Genomic DNA, 16,066 nt, shown 5'->3' with positions numbered 1-16,066 from the left:
ACAAAGCTAAAAATAAAAGGATTAATGAAATCTCAAAAAACCATAAGACTTGGCTGCACCAAAAGCCAAGCCATGCCATCATTCACAAGTTGCAAAATTCAGCTTGGTTTATTTGTCAACAAAGCAAACTTTGTCTAGTATCCATTATTACTTAGAGTCAATAATAAAAATGCCTACCATGCTTTAACCAATGCAACCACCATTAACAAACTTGGCTTTGGAAAATGATCGATCCGAGTTGAGCTGCAAAATTCAGCCTGGCTTTGGAACTTATTTTTCTAGTGAAAAGATTTACAAAAATACGATTATATGGTCAATGATGTTATAATGTTATCAAGTTTTATAATTTTTTAATATTAATTAAATCAAAATTTGAGCTTAAATTAGTTTGGTCAATGACTTTTTAATATTATTCAACTAATAGTTTTCTAATACAAATTAAATTGGTTTTATTTGCTTTTTATAGATATATTTTTAAATCTATCTATGTTTTCTTTTGTTTTTTATTAGCTTTCTAATACAATTTTTATTTATTTTTTTAAAAATGTTCTTCATTTTTTAAAATTGAAAACAAAGAATAATGACCCAAAACAAGTTTTTTTATTTATTTTTAAATAGAAAATTCTTTTTAAATCATAGTAAATCGGTCTCAAAGTTTCTTGATTTAATTTATTTTTAAACCAGGACTTTAAATAATAATTATTAAAAAAAAAAAAAACCTGAGATTGCATGAAAATGTGGTCAGTATAAGAAACAAACACAAATTTTGTACCGTTTTGCAGTCATATTACTGGATGGTGGCCAGAGGAAGCCATCGATGGACTTCCAAATTCCGACTACCAAATCAATGCGAGTTAGGAAGCAACTGGTCTCACATATTAACAGGGTCGGCGAACCTTGCGTGGACGTAGAGTATAGCTTTTCCTAGTTTCTAAGAGCGACCCAAGCTGTTCCTTCATTCTCTCTCTGTCTTCTAATTCTGTCAACCTAGTCAGAGCCTCAAGCATCTTTTTTTCTGCAACTCTCACCTTCATTCTCTCCTCCTCCAGCTCCACCCTCCCATCTCTGATTTCCCGTTCCATCTCTTCCACCATGGCTAATAGGCGAGCAAATGTGCCTAATGTCGTTTCGGTCTTGAGGCGCTTCACATACTCCACCAGTGGATTGCACATTTGTTGAGCCAACTGCTGCATGAGGTCTTCCACACCACTCTCCACTGCGTTAAGGGCAGCATCCACTTGTCTGAGCGTGATTTGGAAGACATTCAACACGAAGAGAAGGGTTTCCTGGTTTTGACAGGAATGGTGAATGGCAGCAATATACGAAATGGCTTTCTGAAAGGATTTGTGGAGGGACCTCCTGTGGTCGGCCAGTGTCTGGCGGATGTCACCGTGGTGGGAGTTGACTTGAGTCTCGATTTGTCTAAGGAGGCGGACTAGTTGAGTTATTTCCAGTCGCTGCTTCTCTTTCTGTTCTTTGGCTGCAATGGTGGCCTTGGTAGCATAGCTTTCTTCCTGTAGGATCAGAAAACTGGGTTACTGTTCACACAAAGGATAGGCAAGTGGAGCTGGACAACAGGTGCATAATGCCCATAGGTCATCTTTGTTAAGGATACTTAGCCTTTCCATTACAATTTACCATATGTATCATATTTGACCCTTGATTACATGCTATTCTTTTGTAATTAGTTTGATATTATTTCCTACTTTCCATTTCTTTTGTAATCAGTTTGATATTATTTGATTTGTAATATTCTGTAAATGATTATAAATAGAAAACTCTCACCACCTTCTCAAGTGTGGTGGTTTGACAAATATTCTTATGGTATCAGAGCCAATCTGGTTTAGCAACCCCAATCCATTTTTCTCCATGGCTTCTGAATCCTCTCATCTTCTTCCTTTCAACACTCTAATCCACATGATCACCATCAAGCTTTCTTCCTCCAATTATCTTCTCTGGAAAAGCCAACTTCTTCCTCTCCTTGAGAGTCAAGACCTGTTGGCCTACGTTGATGGAACTCTTGTTCCACCACCCCGTTTTGAACCAGAAACTTCTACCACACTCAGCACCAAATATTTGGCATGGAAAGCAGCTGATCAACGGCTTCTCTGTCTCTTGCTCTCCTCTCTCACCGAGGAAGCCATTGCTGTCGTTGTTGGTCTCTCCACTGCCCGTGAAGTTTGGCTCGCATTGGAGAATACATTCAGCCATCATTCGAAAGCTCGTGAACTACGACTCAAGGATGACTTGCAGCTGATGAAACGCGGCACCAAACCCGTTGCTGAGTATGCCCGTACCTTCAAAACACTTTGTGACCAGCTTCATGCCATTGGAAGACCCGTCGAGGACACTGACAAAGTGCACTGGTTCTTTCGTGGACTCGGCCCCGATTTTTCCAGTTTTTCTACAGCTCAAATGTCTCTCACCCCTCTCCCCTATTTTGCAGATCTAGTTTCTAAAGCTGAAAGTTTTGAGTTGTTCCAGCGATCCCTTGAGTCTTCTGAACCCACCACTGCGGCATTCACAGCCACTAATCGCAGTCGCACCACTTCTCATGGAACTCCATTTGCTTTCCGTAACAACCAGCGAGGTCGTTCTCATTCCCACAACAACAACTCTTCCAACCGAGGACGAACCTACTCTGGTCATGGTCGTTGACTACCTCGCTGCCAAATTTGTCGCATAGAGGGCCATTATGCTGACCGCTGCAACCAACGGTATGCTCGGACTGATTCCTCTGCTCATCTTGCCGAGGCCTTCAACACATCTTGTTCTCTTTCTGGACCCGAGGCTGCTGACTGGTTTTTGGACACCGGAGCTTCGGCTCATATGACCACCGATCCATCTATTTTGGATCAGTCCAAAAATTACATGGGTAAGGACTCTGTGATCGTAGGAAACGGTGTCTCTCTACCCATTACCCACACTGGTACTCTTTCTCCTGTTCCAAATATTCACTTATTAGATGTATTGGTTGTCCCTCATCTCACAAAAAATCTTCTTTCCATTAGTAAATTAACGTCTGATTTTCCTCTCTCCGTTACATTTACTAATAATCTTTTTACTGTCCAGAATCGTCAAACAGGAAGGGTGGTGGCAACCGGTAAAAGAGATGGAGGGTTATATGTGTTGGAGTGCGGCAACTCTGCCTTTATTTCTGTCCTTAAAAATAAATCTCTACGTGCTTCATATGATTTATGGCATGCTCGCCTAGGTCATGTGAATTATTCTGTAATTTCTTTTTTAAATAAAAAAGGACATCTTTCTCTTACGTCTTTATTGCCTTCTCCCTCACTATGTAGTACTTGTCAACTTGCGAAAAATCATCGATTACCTTATTCCCGAAATGAACATAGGTCGTCTCATGTGTTAGATCTTATTCATTGTGATCTTTGGGGTCCTTCCCCCATCAAATCAAATTCCGGTTTTCTTTACTATGTTATTTTTATTGATGATTATTCCCGATTTACTTGGCTTTATCCTTTGAAATTTAAATCTGATTTCTTTGATATTTTTCTTCAATTTCAAAAATTTGTGGAAAACCAACATTCCGCTCGTATCAAGGTTTTTCAAAGTGATGGAGGTGCTGAATTTACTAATACTTGCTTCAAAGCTCACTTACGTACTTCTGGCATACATCATCAACTCTCTTGTCCATATACACTTGCTCAAAATGGTCGTGCTGAGAGAAAACATCGTCATGTGACTGAGACTGGCTTGGCCCTTCTCTTCCACTTCCACCTTTCTCCTCGTTTCTGGGTTGACGCTTTCAACACTGCAACTTATATCATCAACCGGTTGCCCACTCCACTTCTTGGTGGTAAGTCACCCTTTGAACTTTTATACGGCTACTCTCCACATTATGAGATCCTTTTGGTTGTCGTGTTTATCCTTGCTTGCGTGATTATATGCCTAACAAACTTTCTCCCCGCAGCATTCCTTGCATTTTCTTGGGTTATAGTCCCTCTCATAAAGGGTTTCGTTGTCTTGATCCCACCACCTCTAGGCTATACATCACCCGCCACGCTCAATTTGATGAAACTCACTTTCCTACTGTCCCAAGCTCCCAGGCCCAACCTCTTTCCTCTCTTCATATTTCAAATTTCTTGGAACCACGTCTTCACCATATTGATCCATCTCCCCCTCCCTCTCCTTCCTGGCACATTCCTCGATCCAACTCCTCTCCATGTAATATTTGTTCTGATCTTGTGGATGAGTCTGTGCAGGTTGATACTTCTCTTGCAGGTTTCTCTTTGCCACCCTTGGCTTCCAGTCCACATTCTATTGAGCATGCTGCTGATTCCTCTTCTTCTTTGGGCTCTCATCCTATGATCACACGAGCCAAAGCTGGTATTTTCAAGACTCGACATCCAGCGAATCTTGGTGTCTTGGGCTCCTCTGGACTTCTTTCTGCTCTTCTTTCATCCACTGAGCCCAAAGGATTCAAATCTGCTGCTAAGAATCCTGCTTGGCTTGCTGCCATGGATGAAGAAGTTCAAGCTTTACAACAAAATGGTACTTGGATTTTGGTCCCTCGACCTGTCAACACCAACATCGTGGGTTCTAAATGGGTGTTTCGCACTAAATATTTTCCGGATGGTTCCGTCGAGCGTCTCAAGGCTCGCCTTGTTGCTAAAGGTTATACCCAAGTACCTGGTCTCGACTACACTGATACTTTCAGTCCGGTTGTCAAAGCTACTACTGTCCGTGTTGTGCTTTCTCTTGCTGTCACAAATAAATGGCCTCTTCGGCAACTTGATGTCAAGAATGCTTTCCTCAATGGCACTCTTACTGAACATGTTTATATGGAACAACCTCCTGGGTATATTGATCCTCGTTTTCCCACTCATGTTTGCCTGTTAAAGAAAGCCCTCTATGGTTTAAAGCAAGCTCCTCGTGCCTGGTTTCAACGTTTCAGCTCATTTCTTCTTACACTTGGTTTTTCTTGTAGCCGCGCTGACACCTCTCTTTTTGTCTTTCATCAGCAGTCTAGCCTTATTTATTTGCTTCTTTATGTTGATGACATTATTGTTACTGGCAACAACCCATCACTTCTTGACAGTTTTACTCGCAAGCTTCATTCTGAGTTTGCTACCAAGGATTTGGGCTCCCTCAGTTACTTTCTTGGTCTTGAAGCTTCGCCCACTCCTGATGGTCTCTTTATCAGTCAGTTAAAATATGCTCGAGATATTCTTACTCGTGCTCAGTTGCTCGACAGCAAACCTGTTCACACCCCCATGGTTGTTTCCCAACACCTGACTGTTGCTGGTTCTCCTTTCTCTAATCCTACTCTCTATCGATCTCTTGTTGGCGCCCTTCAGTACTTGACCATTACGCGTCCCGATATTGCCCATGCTGTCAATTCTGTCAGTCAATTTTTACACGCCCCTACTATAGATCATTTTCTTGCTGTCAAGCGTATTCTTCGCTATGTTAAGGGTACACTCCACTTTGGCCTTACCTTTCGTCCATCCACTATTCCTAGTGCGCTAGTAGCTTATTCGGATGCTGATTGGGCTGGCTGTCCCGATACTCGTCGTTCTACATCCGGCTACTCTATTTATCTTGGTAACAATCTAGTATCTTGGAGTGCAAAGAAGCAACCTACTGTCTCACGCTCTAGCTGTGAATCTGAGTATCGTGCCCTTGCTATGACTGCTGCTGAACTTCTTTGGCTTACGCATCTTTTGCATGACCTTAAGGTCCCCATTCCACTGCAACCCCTACTCTTATGTGACAACAAAAGTGCTATCTTTTTGAGTTCCAATCCCGTTTCTCACAAGCGGGCCAAGCATGTTGAATTAGATTACCACTTCCTTCGGGAACTCGTTGTCGCTGGCAAACTTCGCACCGAGTATGTGCCCTCCCACCTCCAGGTTGCTGACATCTTCACCAAAAGTGTTTCTCGACCTCTCTTTGAATTTTTCCGATCCAAGCTTCACATTCGTTCCAATCCGACGCTCAGCTTGCGGGGGGTGTTAAGGATACTTAGCCTTTCCATTACAATTTACCATATGTATCATATTTGACCCTTGATTACATGCTATTCTTTTGTAATTAGTTTGATATTATTTCCTACTTTCCATTTCTTTTGTAATCAGTTTGATATTATTTGATTTGTAATATTCTGTAAATGATTATAAATAGAAAACTCTCACCACCTTCTCAAGTGTGGTGGTTTGACAAATATTCTTAATCTTGAAGTCACCAAATGTTTCATTTTCCCCCTGGTCACACAGGATTCAAGTGTGGATGACATTATACTCCGGCCAAGCAAAGTGGTAAAGCAGAGAGGCCCACAGGGCCACGGCATATCAACGGGGGTGGCCCATTCCAAATGTTTGAAGTGGGAAGGAATTGAATAAAAACAAAGAAGTGGAAGAAAACGGAAGGTGAAATCTTCCTTTCTTTCAAAAATTGAAAACCTCACATAAGATTGAGTTCATCTGATCATCAATCACAAAACCTTGTACATTTTTCAAGATTTCAAATTTTACCTCCAATTTACGAATCTGATAATTCCGATGACCTCCATCGCTGGCAGACGGCGATCTAGTCAGATGTCCGGCTGCAACTCCATCGCTCCAGCATCCCTGCCGGAAACTTAACCAGAATTGGAAGCACATCTCAAAATCGTAGGTTTTAAAAAACAGAGAGATACGCATACGTGATCAAACGAATCAGCCTTCGTGAGAATGGTGATGAATCTTCCCTCTTCAGCCATTTCGGCCGTCTTCAAACCGACAAGCCTCATCAAAGGAACGGACAGAGATGTGAATACTTCTTCGACCTGCAAAAATTGGAGATAGAGCCAAACAGCTCTGAAAGTGATCACAATGGAGCTTGCAATTTGCGAGAAAACATATATCTATGTGAATGTACCTGGAGCAGGCTCATTTGGATTTGAGATTTGAGCTGAAGAAATGTTGATTTCATTGCTTGGTGGCGAGAGACAATGCGTTTGAACTTGGATCGAGACCCTGGCATCGGAATCTCAGATCTCACACCACGCACCATTTCTCCGTTTCTCAGCCGGAGTGTTTCAAAAATGGAGATGGAGGGTTTTTGAGAGCGGGAAGCGAGTGGAAGTGGACTTGTACCGTGGTTTTATTTTTTAAAGCTGAATATCTGGGCCAAACAAACCCTCCACCTTCCCTCCATGGCTCCATGATCGCAATCTCGGGCCAGCTCCAATTTTCAGGCCCCGGTCAAAAATTAATTATTTAATTAAAAATATGAAAAGTTAATGTTGATAAGTTCACTAGTACTGGTCTGATACATATTAAAATATGTATATTTTATTAATAAAATGAAAATTATATGAGATGCATGGTTTAAGGAAGTTGAATTATTTTTAATTTTATTTTCTTAAATCAAACATAGTCTTAAATAATTATTTAGAATGAGTTTGGGAAACTAAAAGCTAAACTAATTTTAAGAGAATAGCTTATGATTATATATATATATATATAGTTAAAATGAAATTTCCTTTTGCATAAACCATTCTCTATCAAATCCAACTACAAAAGAAAAAATAATGAGAAAGGTTAAAATTGTGTTAGACTAATCAATTATGTAAAAATTAATAAAATCAAATTTTACTTAGAATGTGTTTAAGATTGATTTTAAAAATATTTATAGTATTTTTAATATTTAAATAATAAATTTTTTTAAATATTAAAAATATTTTTTAAAATTACTATCAAAATTAAAACAAAAAATAAATATAAAAAAAGAAAGAGAGATATTTCCCACAAGAATAAAACGACGGGATGATGGTGGGAGGAGAAAAACCTAGAGGAACCTTTCTCAGTGGCCATCTTTGTACCCATATCTAAAATCTAAAATATCTTTTATTTCCTCCAAACCCTTCAACATCACTTTTCTTGGCTTCACATTTGATATTTTTCTCTCTCACACATTCTCCAAGTCTCCAATATTATTATTTACCATATCACACCCACTTCCCCACTCATCATCATCACCATCCCTAATGGAAGACTCTCTACGCAAAGCCCTATCCGAGAAACAAGCCGCCGTCGACGCCCAAGGCGGCGCCGTCAGGGAGCTCAAGGCCTCCGGCGCTCCCAAGGATGCGATCGACGCCGCCGTCCAAGAGCTCAACGCCTTGAAGCTTGAGAAGGCTTCCATTGAGAAGCAGCTGCAAGCCGCCCTCACTAACGGCAACGATAACGCGCTCAGTAGGGATGCCTTCCGCCAGGCCCTGGTCAACACCCTTGAGAGGCGCCTCTTTTACATACCCTCCTTCAAGATCTATCGTGGGGTCGCCGGCCTTTACGACTATGGCCCTCCCGGTTGCGCCGTCAAGTCCAATGTTCTCGCCTTCTGGCGTCAGGTTAATTTTTCTTTGATTTCTATTACTATTTTGGAAAGAAAAACATGCTCCTTTTTAGGTTCAAGCTGTAAACTGAACTTGGTCAGCTTTAATTATATAGTGAAAAGCTATAGCAAAAGGGCAAATAATTTGGGAAATGGGGCAAATTCTTGTGGTGATTCTCGGTGTGGGTGCTGGGCGCGGCGGCGGGGGTGGTTGTTTAGTCTGTGTATGTCATAATCCCACAAGGGAAACGAAAGTAGAATGGATTCTTGGATGGAGTACAGATGTGGACATTCTATGAACGAGTTCTTGTTCTTGTTTTGGTGTTTCTAAGGGCTAATATTCTTTGATGTTTAAGAAGCTGTTTGGATTGCAAAATATTCCTTTTAATTTTACCTTTGCTAGCAACATCCTGGTTGTTAAGGCATTGGCAGAAAGCTTTAAAGCTGAAAGTGAATGCCCATACTCCACTCACCATTGTAACTAAAGCTCTAGTTATCGTGAATTTTTAAGTGCGCGTGAGCATGCACATGGGAGTCTCTGTGCATTTTTTGTAACTGATCCCCTCTTTTATATTGTTTCAGCATTTTGTTCTGGAGGAGAATATGTTGGAAGTTGATTGCCCATGTGTGACACCAGAAATTGTATTGAAGGCATCGGGTCATGTTGATAAGTTCACTGATCTTATGGTGAAGGATGAAAAAACGGGTACCTGTTACCGTGCTGATCACTTGCTCAAGGATTTCTGCAAAGAGAAGCTTGAGAAGGACCTTACTATCAGTGGGGAGAAGGCAGCAGAATTGAAACATATTCTGGCTGTTCTTGATGATCTTTCTGCTGAGGAATTGGGTGGCAAGATCAAGGAATATGGTATAACTGCCCCTGATACAAAAAACCCGCTTTCTGCTCCTTATCCATTCAATTTGATGTTCCAGACCTCAATCGGCCCATCTGGCTTGAGCCCAGGGTAAATATATGATTCCAATTCAAACAAATTTACCTATTTCGTGATAAGCTCATATGCAATTTATTCTGCAACCAGCCTCTGTTTATTGTCACTTGTTTTATCTTCATAGGTGTGCAGCCTTATATTATCCTGTCTTTTTTCTTACATACAATCTACTGTAGGTATATGCGGCCAGAGACAGCACAGGGCATTTTTGTAAACTTCAAGGATCTGTATTACTATAATGGGAACAAGCTCCCTTTTGCTGCAGCTCAAATTGGTCAGGCTTTTAGAAATGAGGTTCCAAATCCTTCCACTTCCTACCTTACTGCAGAGTGTGTGCATCCATATCCATCTGTGTTTGTGGGCTTAGGTGGAAATTGTTCAATCCAGGGAATGTGATTATTTGCTGATGGTTTTGATGATGCCAATTTGTTTATTTGACCAACATTTCTGACTCCTGATTTGATCAACTCATTGCTTGATTTACTACATTATATTATTATTTATATTAGAATATCTTCTTTTCTCTTTTCTTTTCAATGTTTTCTTATAGTAGTACTAGTAATAGTGGTAGGAGTGATCTCCTTGTTCCTTTTTTTTCCTCCATTCATATCATGAACTTCCTAGTTTATGAATGATTACTCCATCTCAATGATGCCTATTCTACATGATATCTAAAACATGCTTTGCACTGTGATGGTGAGTTGAACCTGAACATGGCATTATCCATTTATGAATGCAGATATCTCCACGCCAAGGTCTCTTAAGAGTTCGTGAATTTACTCTGGCTGAGATTGAGCACTTTGTGGATCCTGATGACAAGTCTCACCCAAAATTTTCTGAAGTTGCAAATTTGGAGTTCTTGATGTTTCCAAGGGGGGAGCAGGTTTCTGGACAATCAGCAAAGAGAACGGTCCTTGGTGAAGCAGTTTCAAAGGTTGGTTTGACTTCTGTCCATTTTAGATTTTGGAAAGTTGTTATACCTTTGGTCCTTTAAAAAAAATGTTTTGGTTGTATGCTGATGTTCAGGGCATTGTCAACAATGAAACACTTGGCTATTTCATAGGGAGGGTGTATCTGTTCCTAACAGGCCTTGGTATCGACAAGGAGCGCCTACGTTTCCGGCAGCATCTTGCAAATGAGATGGCTCACTATGCTGCAGACTGTTGGGATGCTGAGATTGAGTGCTCTTATGGATGGATTGAGTGCGTTGGTATTGCTGATAGATCTGCATATGATTTGCGTGCACACACGGTGAGTGATGAATTAAAATTGTTGGAGAAATATTTGGAGTTAGATGGCACTTAACGTTGAAAAAATCATATGTTTCTTCTATTATGGTGTTCAGAAGCTTCTTTCATCTTCTTTGTGGTGTGTTCTATTTATGTGAGGTAGAATGTGCTACCAATATGGTGGAATTTTGTTGTCATAATAATCATATTTTTGGAATATGACAGCAGCATTTCATTTTCCGAATAAACCATATTTCTGCTTTGTTACAAGAAAAGCTGATGAAGCAAAAGAAAATAATGTCTCTGGTGTTTTATGCTTAAAGGTTGCCAGGAAAAATTGGGATACCAGGCATATCCCTTGTTGTCCTGGGTTGCAAACAAGCGTACAGAATTACTCATGTAGAGTTTCACTTTGTGTAGGATAAAAGCGGTGTTCCCCTTGTGGCACATGAAAAATTTGCAGAACCTAGAGAAGTGGAGGTTAGCCTTTCTTTCACTCTCATAGTCAGTTAAGGTTTTATATAGTTTCTATGTCTCATTTGTCTTGTATCATTTCAGAAACTTATTATAGCCCCAGTGAAAAAGGAGCTGGGGCTTGCATTCAAGGGAAACCAAAAAATGGTTGTGGAAGCGTTGGAGGTAAGTATTGACTAATTTTTATGTGGTAAATAAATCTTGGTCCTAGAGTTTTGCATGCGTCCTTGTTATTCAGCTTGTCATTAGGGGGTGTCTTTTTAACTGTTGAGGATTGGACAATCTACTGCTTAAGGATGGATTTGTTTTCTTCTAATGTCCAGAGCAATAATTTTTCTACACTAAATATGTTATAAGATTGATGGGTATGTGATGTGAGAGGAGGGGAGGGTGGAGATTTTGAGAGGCAGGTACTTTGCCAATCAACTCTATCAAAATTCCTGTTTATGTGCAGGCTATGAGTGAAAAAGAAGCAATGGAAATGAAAGCCACATTGGAATCCACGGGAGAGGTAGGGTTCCATGTCTGCACTCTTGGGAAAGATGTCACTATAACGAAGAAAATGCTGTCGATCTCCAAGGAGAAAAAGAAGGAACATCAAAGGGTTTTCACACCTTCAGTTATTGAACCATCGTTTGGAATTGGGCGAATAATCTACTGTCTTTATGAGCATTCCTTCTACACGAGGCCTAGTAAAGCTGGGGATGAACAGTTGAATGTATTCCGCTTCCCTCCCCTTGTTGCACCTATCAAATGCACTGTATTCCCGCTGGTGCAAAATCAGCAATACGAGGAAGTTGCCAAAAGCATTGCTAAGTCTTTGACTGCTGCAGGGATCTCATACAAGATTGATATAACAGGTACTCAGTTAAGAATCATGAATGCGCATCATCTGTGGTTGTGTTTTTTCTGCATGTATCATGGTCCAAGCAATTATGGACATACTTGAGGGACAGCTTAAGCGGTTTGTTTGCCACTGCATAACCTGATCATTGGAATGATCAAGGTTGGATAGGATTAGAATATAGGGTATAATCCAAGCTGAGGTTTGCTGGGTTTGGATTCACTGTCGAGAAGCCTTGGGTGATTTGTGCTTGAGATCACACATGCGCACACAGAGGCATTCATGACATACACTTGATGGACTAATTAACCTGGATGGCATATTATTTCACAGTTTAGGTTTCTAGATCTGTACCTGTTCAGGCTGTGATCTGTTGAAATGTGATTGGTGATGATGAAGTGGGCACCCCACAGTATCGACCCATTGCTTAACTGTGGACTTTTTTTTTTCGTTTTTTTTCAGGTACATCAATAGGGAAGAGGTATGCAAGAACAGATGAACTTGGGGTACCCCTTGCCATCACAGTGGATTCTACATCCTCGGTGACAATCAGGGAGAGAGATAGCAAGGATCAAATTCGTGTTAGTGTGGAGGAGGTGGCATCTGTAGTCAAGGAGGTGACTGATGGTCAGAGCACATGGGCTGATGTACTATGGAGATACCCTACTCATTCATCTGCGTCTGTGGATGAGTGAAGAGAAGGTTCTAGTCCTCATGAGTACTTTGGGTAAAGTTGCATTGTGATAACAGAATTTTTCTATACATTTATGATGTTACACTGTTATCTCAGCCTTCGCAAGCAAGCGGGCATGAGCAAAAAGTTGTGATTTTCGTTGTGTTGAAAACCTTATATTACTCTCACGCCATACGTCAGCTATCCTATAATTTTGAAATTTCAAGTTGGGTCCTAATCTTGTCTCCACATTGATTCAATGGGTTGCAATTTGTGCTTGAGATAATCGATCTTTCCTCAGGGTTGCTGGATTGTGTGCCTTACATGCTTGCCACTTGTAGGTTCATTGGAAAATGCTCTACTGTATAACTAGTGTTCCATTTAATTTCTTGTTCCCATGTCTAGTAGATAAATTGATGTAATGTTCTGATGCTGTTTGGGTTTGGTTGCTTGCAAGTACCCAACCTAAATTCCACATGATGAAGATAGAACTTGTACAGGACATCCATATTGGGAATACTACGTGCCATTTAACACTTTGAACACCAATAATATAAGAGTCTCCGAAAGTAAATAATAAAAAAGCCTACCTATTAAAACACTGAAACGCTTCTCTCCTCTGGAGCGCGGACATGGATTGTTTACCAATGGGGAATACGTTAAGTTCAGAATGGCAAGTGATCAGCTCCACCGGAGATACAGCTAGATGCAGCTGCTGCTGCGGCTGCTGCTGCGTTGCTGCGCTCGGAGTGGCAGAGTTGGCGAAGCCTGGTGGGTACGTACCAGATAGCAAGTCGGGGATGGGCATTGAAGATGGCATCGATGTCCCAACCTTGGCGAGCAGCAAGGGCGACAAGAGGCTTGTAACAGGCCTGCCTCCAAGCCCCAACGTTCTCTCCTCTCTCCTTGAAAGCTCTCCTTAAGGCATTGGAAGCCTCCTCATCAAGACAATGCAGAGCATAGCAATGTACGTAGTGTCGCATCTTGGGTTTGTTGATGTAGCTTGCTCCCGCCTTCTTTGCGTATCTAAACACCTGGTTCGTCACCTGTCCATGATGGAATGTGATTCATCAACAGCCTTCTTTCTTTCTTACCCCCCCCCCCCCCCCCCTGTTTTTTTCTTTTCTTTTTTCGTTGTTTGTTTTTTGAGGGGTGTTTTGTATTGGATTGGTTTCGGTTTGGTTTGGTTGGGGTGAATGCAAAGGAGGAGTTACAAGACTCATGCGACTCCCCCACCGTACAAGCAGAGAGGAGATAGGGAAGGACGCGAATCATAACGTTAGCCTGCGTTGTCTGTGGAGACAGCTGGTTCAAACCGTACCTAAAATCTATGGAAATGGGGGTGGGGTCATCATAAGCTGAGTCACGAGTTACCACTCATGCAACACTTGGGCTTTGGTTTTATCTCTCCTTGTTTTTTTCCTAAGTGAAAACAACAACAAAAAATGAAGAGAAGAGGACATCAATTCACATCAACCACATTCTTTGTGTATTTTCTGACAATAACGTAGTGTTAAAAGCGAAGGGTTACATGACATTTTTGTACTTGCAAAAGGCATGGGAAAGAAGAGAAGATTAGTTATCAAAACAATCCATTAAAGAAGAAATTATCATGTGAGTTCCTTTCTGATTGCACATATCTCTGTAATTAAGCATCGCCATAGCCTAGAAAATGAGAGTTAGAAGAAAAAAAAATCTCTTAATACCTTAGTAGGGCACTTCTCACCGCGCTCTTTGGCAATGTTCTGAACCTGGATCAAGAAATCACGGCATTGCTCGTAGAGATGGAAGAGGTAATCTAGCCCATTCTTCTTACCACGAGCAACCTCTCCTGGCTCCGTCACTATGAATGGATGCTCCCTCTGCCTCTCGCTTCCACGCTCACCGCTACCCTTGTCATCGTCTTCATCCCCACCTTCGTTGTCATCTTCGTTCATGTTATCATCCGCCGACCCCATTCTGGTCTTCCCCTTCTTTCTCCGCTGCTGCTTCTTCCTCTCTCCGGCCACCACCACCTCCCACGTTCCCACTCCCCCGCTTCCCCCTGCTTCCTTCTCTTGCTGTACTGGCTCCTCCGACAGTCCTGCTTATGTATGTTCATCATCATTATCACACCACTCACAAATGAAACTGCTCATCATCATCACACCAATCACACGTGAAACTGTCCGTGCACAATAATTGATTATTGATGATAACATTGAGAGGTTCAACTAAGAATAAGATGGTAACGCACCTTCTTGGGATAGTGCGTCGATAGCGTTGGCTGTGTCGGCAGAGAGGAGGTGGCGCCGGCGTGACTCTTCTTCATCCAGGCGTCGCCTCTCGGCTCTAACGGCGGCTTTAATACCGTATCTCTCACCGACGAGGAGGTCCCACCGGAAAATCTGACAAAGGCTGTTCATCATGTCGTCCAGCTCCTCGTCCTTCATGTCCAGAAGCGTACTCACCGTGAACCCCAGCTCAGCTATCTTGGCCGCTGTGTAGTATCTGACACCGTACTCTTGAAACAAATCCTCCAGACCTCCCAGCTCCCTCGGCCGGATTGCGTACGCCGCAGCCACTGGTGCTGGTGCTGCTGCTCCTGGTGGGGGTGGTGCTACCGCTTCCAGCAGCCGGTTCGGCGGTGCCACCGCCCCTCTTGGGTCCCACTTGAATAAACTGGCCGTGAAAGCGTCGGGATCCATCCTGCTGATTGCCTCTCTATCTCTCTCTTTCTCTAACAAGATACACACAGAGGAGTGAGGAGTGATACAGAGATGATGACACCACTGTAATTGGAGCTGGCGGGCTGTTGCACCCTATAAGAGTATGTGTGGGTGATGGATTCCGAAATTGCCCCTTGCTATCCCTCATAAAATCACGTACTATTGCTTTTCCACTCTGATCACCAGTACGATCCCTGCTCTTGTATCCATCTTGACCGTGTAATTCATTGGGTTTATCGGGAAACTAATTCTTTGTCTTTCTTCTTCTGTTCCAACTCCCCCACTTGAATCCCAACCCCTTTTCGCTCCCATCTCCTCCCCTCTACCCACTCCTCTCACTTCCACTCCTCCACTCACATCTTGCCATCTCACCTCCCATTCTCCTTTCTCTACTCAAGAATAACCGGATTTGACCCTCTGATGGAAGATTCCGAGCCACTTCATTCCAAGTTTGATGCAACTGCGAGTGGCAGATCATGTCCCATCTACTTTCTGGTTTCCCACGTTCGGTTCTAACTCCTAACTTGGTTGGCGTTGCCCGGTCTGCTTTCTTTAGGCGGTTCAGTGTTCCTGAGCCTTCAAGTACCAAAATGCCCTCGTCTTCCACCAGTTGCTTTCCCTGGTGTTCTTTTCTCAAAAATATTCTAACTTATCTAATTACCCAATGGGCTGTAAGAGTGAATCTACCAGGTCCTTGTGATTGGATGTGACTGGATTAGTTATAGTAATTAGCTCTTGGGGGTTGGGCTGCTAATAGCAATGCAGACATGTATCTTGATTGATGGAGAGTTGAGAGTTGGAATGTTGAAACATAATCAGCTTTTCATCAGCCTTTGGTGCTTAATTTT

At 42.0% G+C, this 16,066-nt stretch overlaps 3 protein-coding genes across 3 annotated transcripts; 1 reads left to right on the top strand and 2 right to left on the bottom strand.

Annotated features, from left to right (window-relative positions):
- Positions 1–725: 725 nt before the first annotated feature.
- On the bottom strand, positions 726–7,041 carry LOC104882376 (uncharacterized). The gene is made up of 4 exons (XM_010665507.3): positions 6,883–7,041; positions 6,668–6,790; positions 6,498–6,593; positions 726–1,514 (listed from the first exon to the last, which is right to left on the bottom strand). The coding sequence occupies exons 1-4, from the start codon at positions 7,015–7,017 to the stop codon at positions 879–881; spliced, it is 990 nt and encodes a 329-aa protein (XP_010663809.1). The 5' UTR covers positions 7,018–7,041; the 3' UTR covers positions 726–878.
- A 719-nt stretch (positions 7,042–7,760) lies between these two features.
- Positions 7,761–12,748, top strand: LOC100257704 (glycine--tRNA ligase, mitochondrial 1). Its single transcript, XM_010665508.3, has 9 exons — positions 7,761–8,356; positions 8,923–9,305; positions 9,467–9,584; positions 10,030–10,224; positions 10,317–10,541; positions 10,940–10,999; positions 11,078–11,158; positions 11,448–11,853; positions 12,300–12,748. The coding sequence occupies exons 1-9, from the start codon at positions 7,994–7,996 to the stop codon at positions 12,530–12,532; spliced, it is 2,064 nt and encodes a 687-aa protein (XP_010663810.1). The 5' UTR covers positions 7,761–7,993; the 3' UTR covers positions 12,533–12,748.
- Positions 12,749–13,059: 311 nt separating this feature from the next.
- On the bottom strand, positions 13,060–15,281 carry LOC100252653 (floricaula/leafy-like protein). The gene is made up of 3 exons (XM_002284628.4): positions 14,747–15,281; positions 14,217–14,593; positions 13,060–13,556 (listed from the first exon to the last, which is right to left on the bottom strand). The coding sequence occupies exons 1-3, from the start codon at positions 15,195–15,197 to the stop codon at positions 13,176–13,178; spliced, it is 1,209 nt and encodes a 402-aa protein (XP_002284664.1). The 5' UTR covers positions 15,198–15,281; the 3' UTR covers positions 13,060–13,175.
- Positions 15,282–16,066: the final 785 nt, after the last annotated feature.

Source organism: Vitis vinifera, chromosome 17, assembly GCF_030704535.1.
Source record: "Vitis vinifera cultivar Pinot Noir 40024 chromosome 17, ASM3070453v1".
NCBI lineage: Eukaryota > Viridiplantae > Streptophyta > Magnoliopsida > Vitales > Vitaceae > Vitis > Vitis vinifera.
The sequence above is the reverse complement of the archived record's forward strand: the minus strand, read 5'-3'. Positions and strand labels throughout refer to the sequence as shown.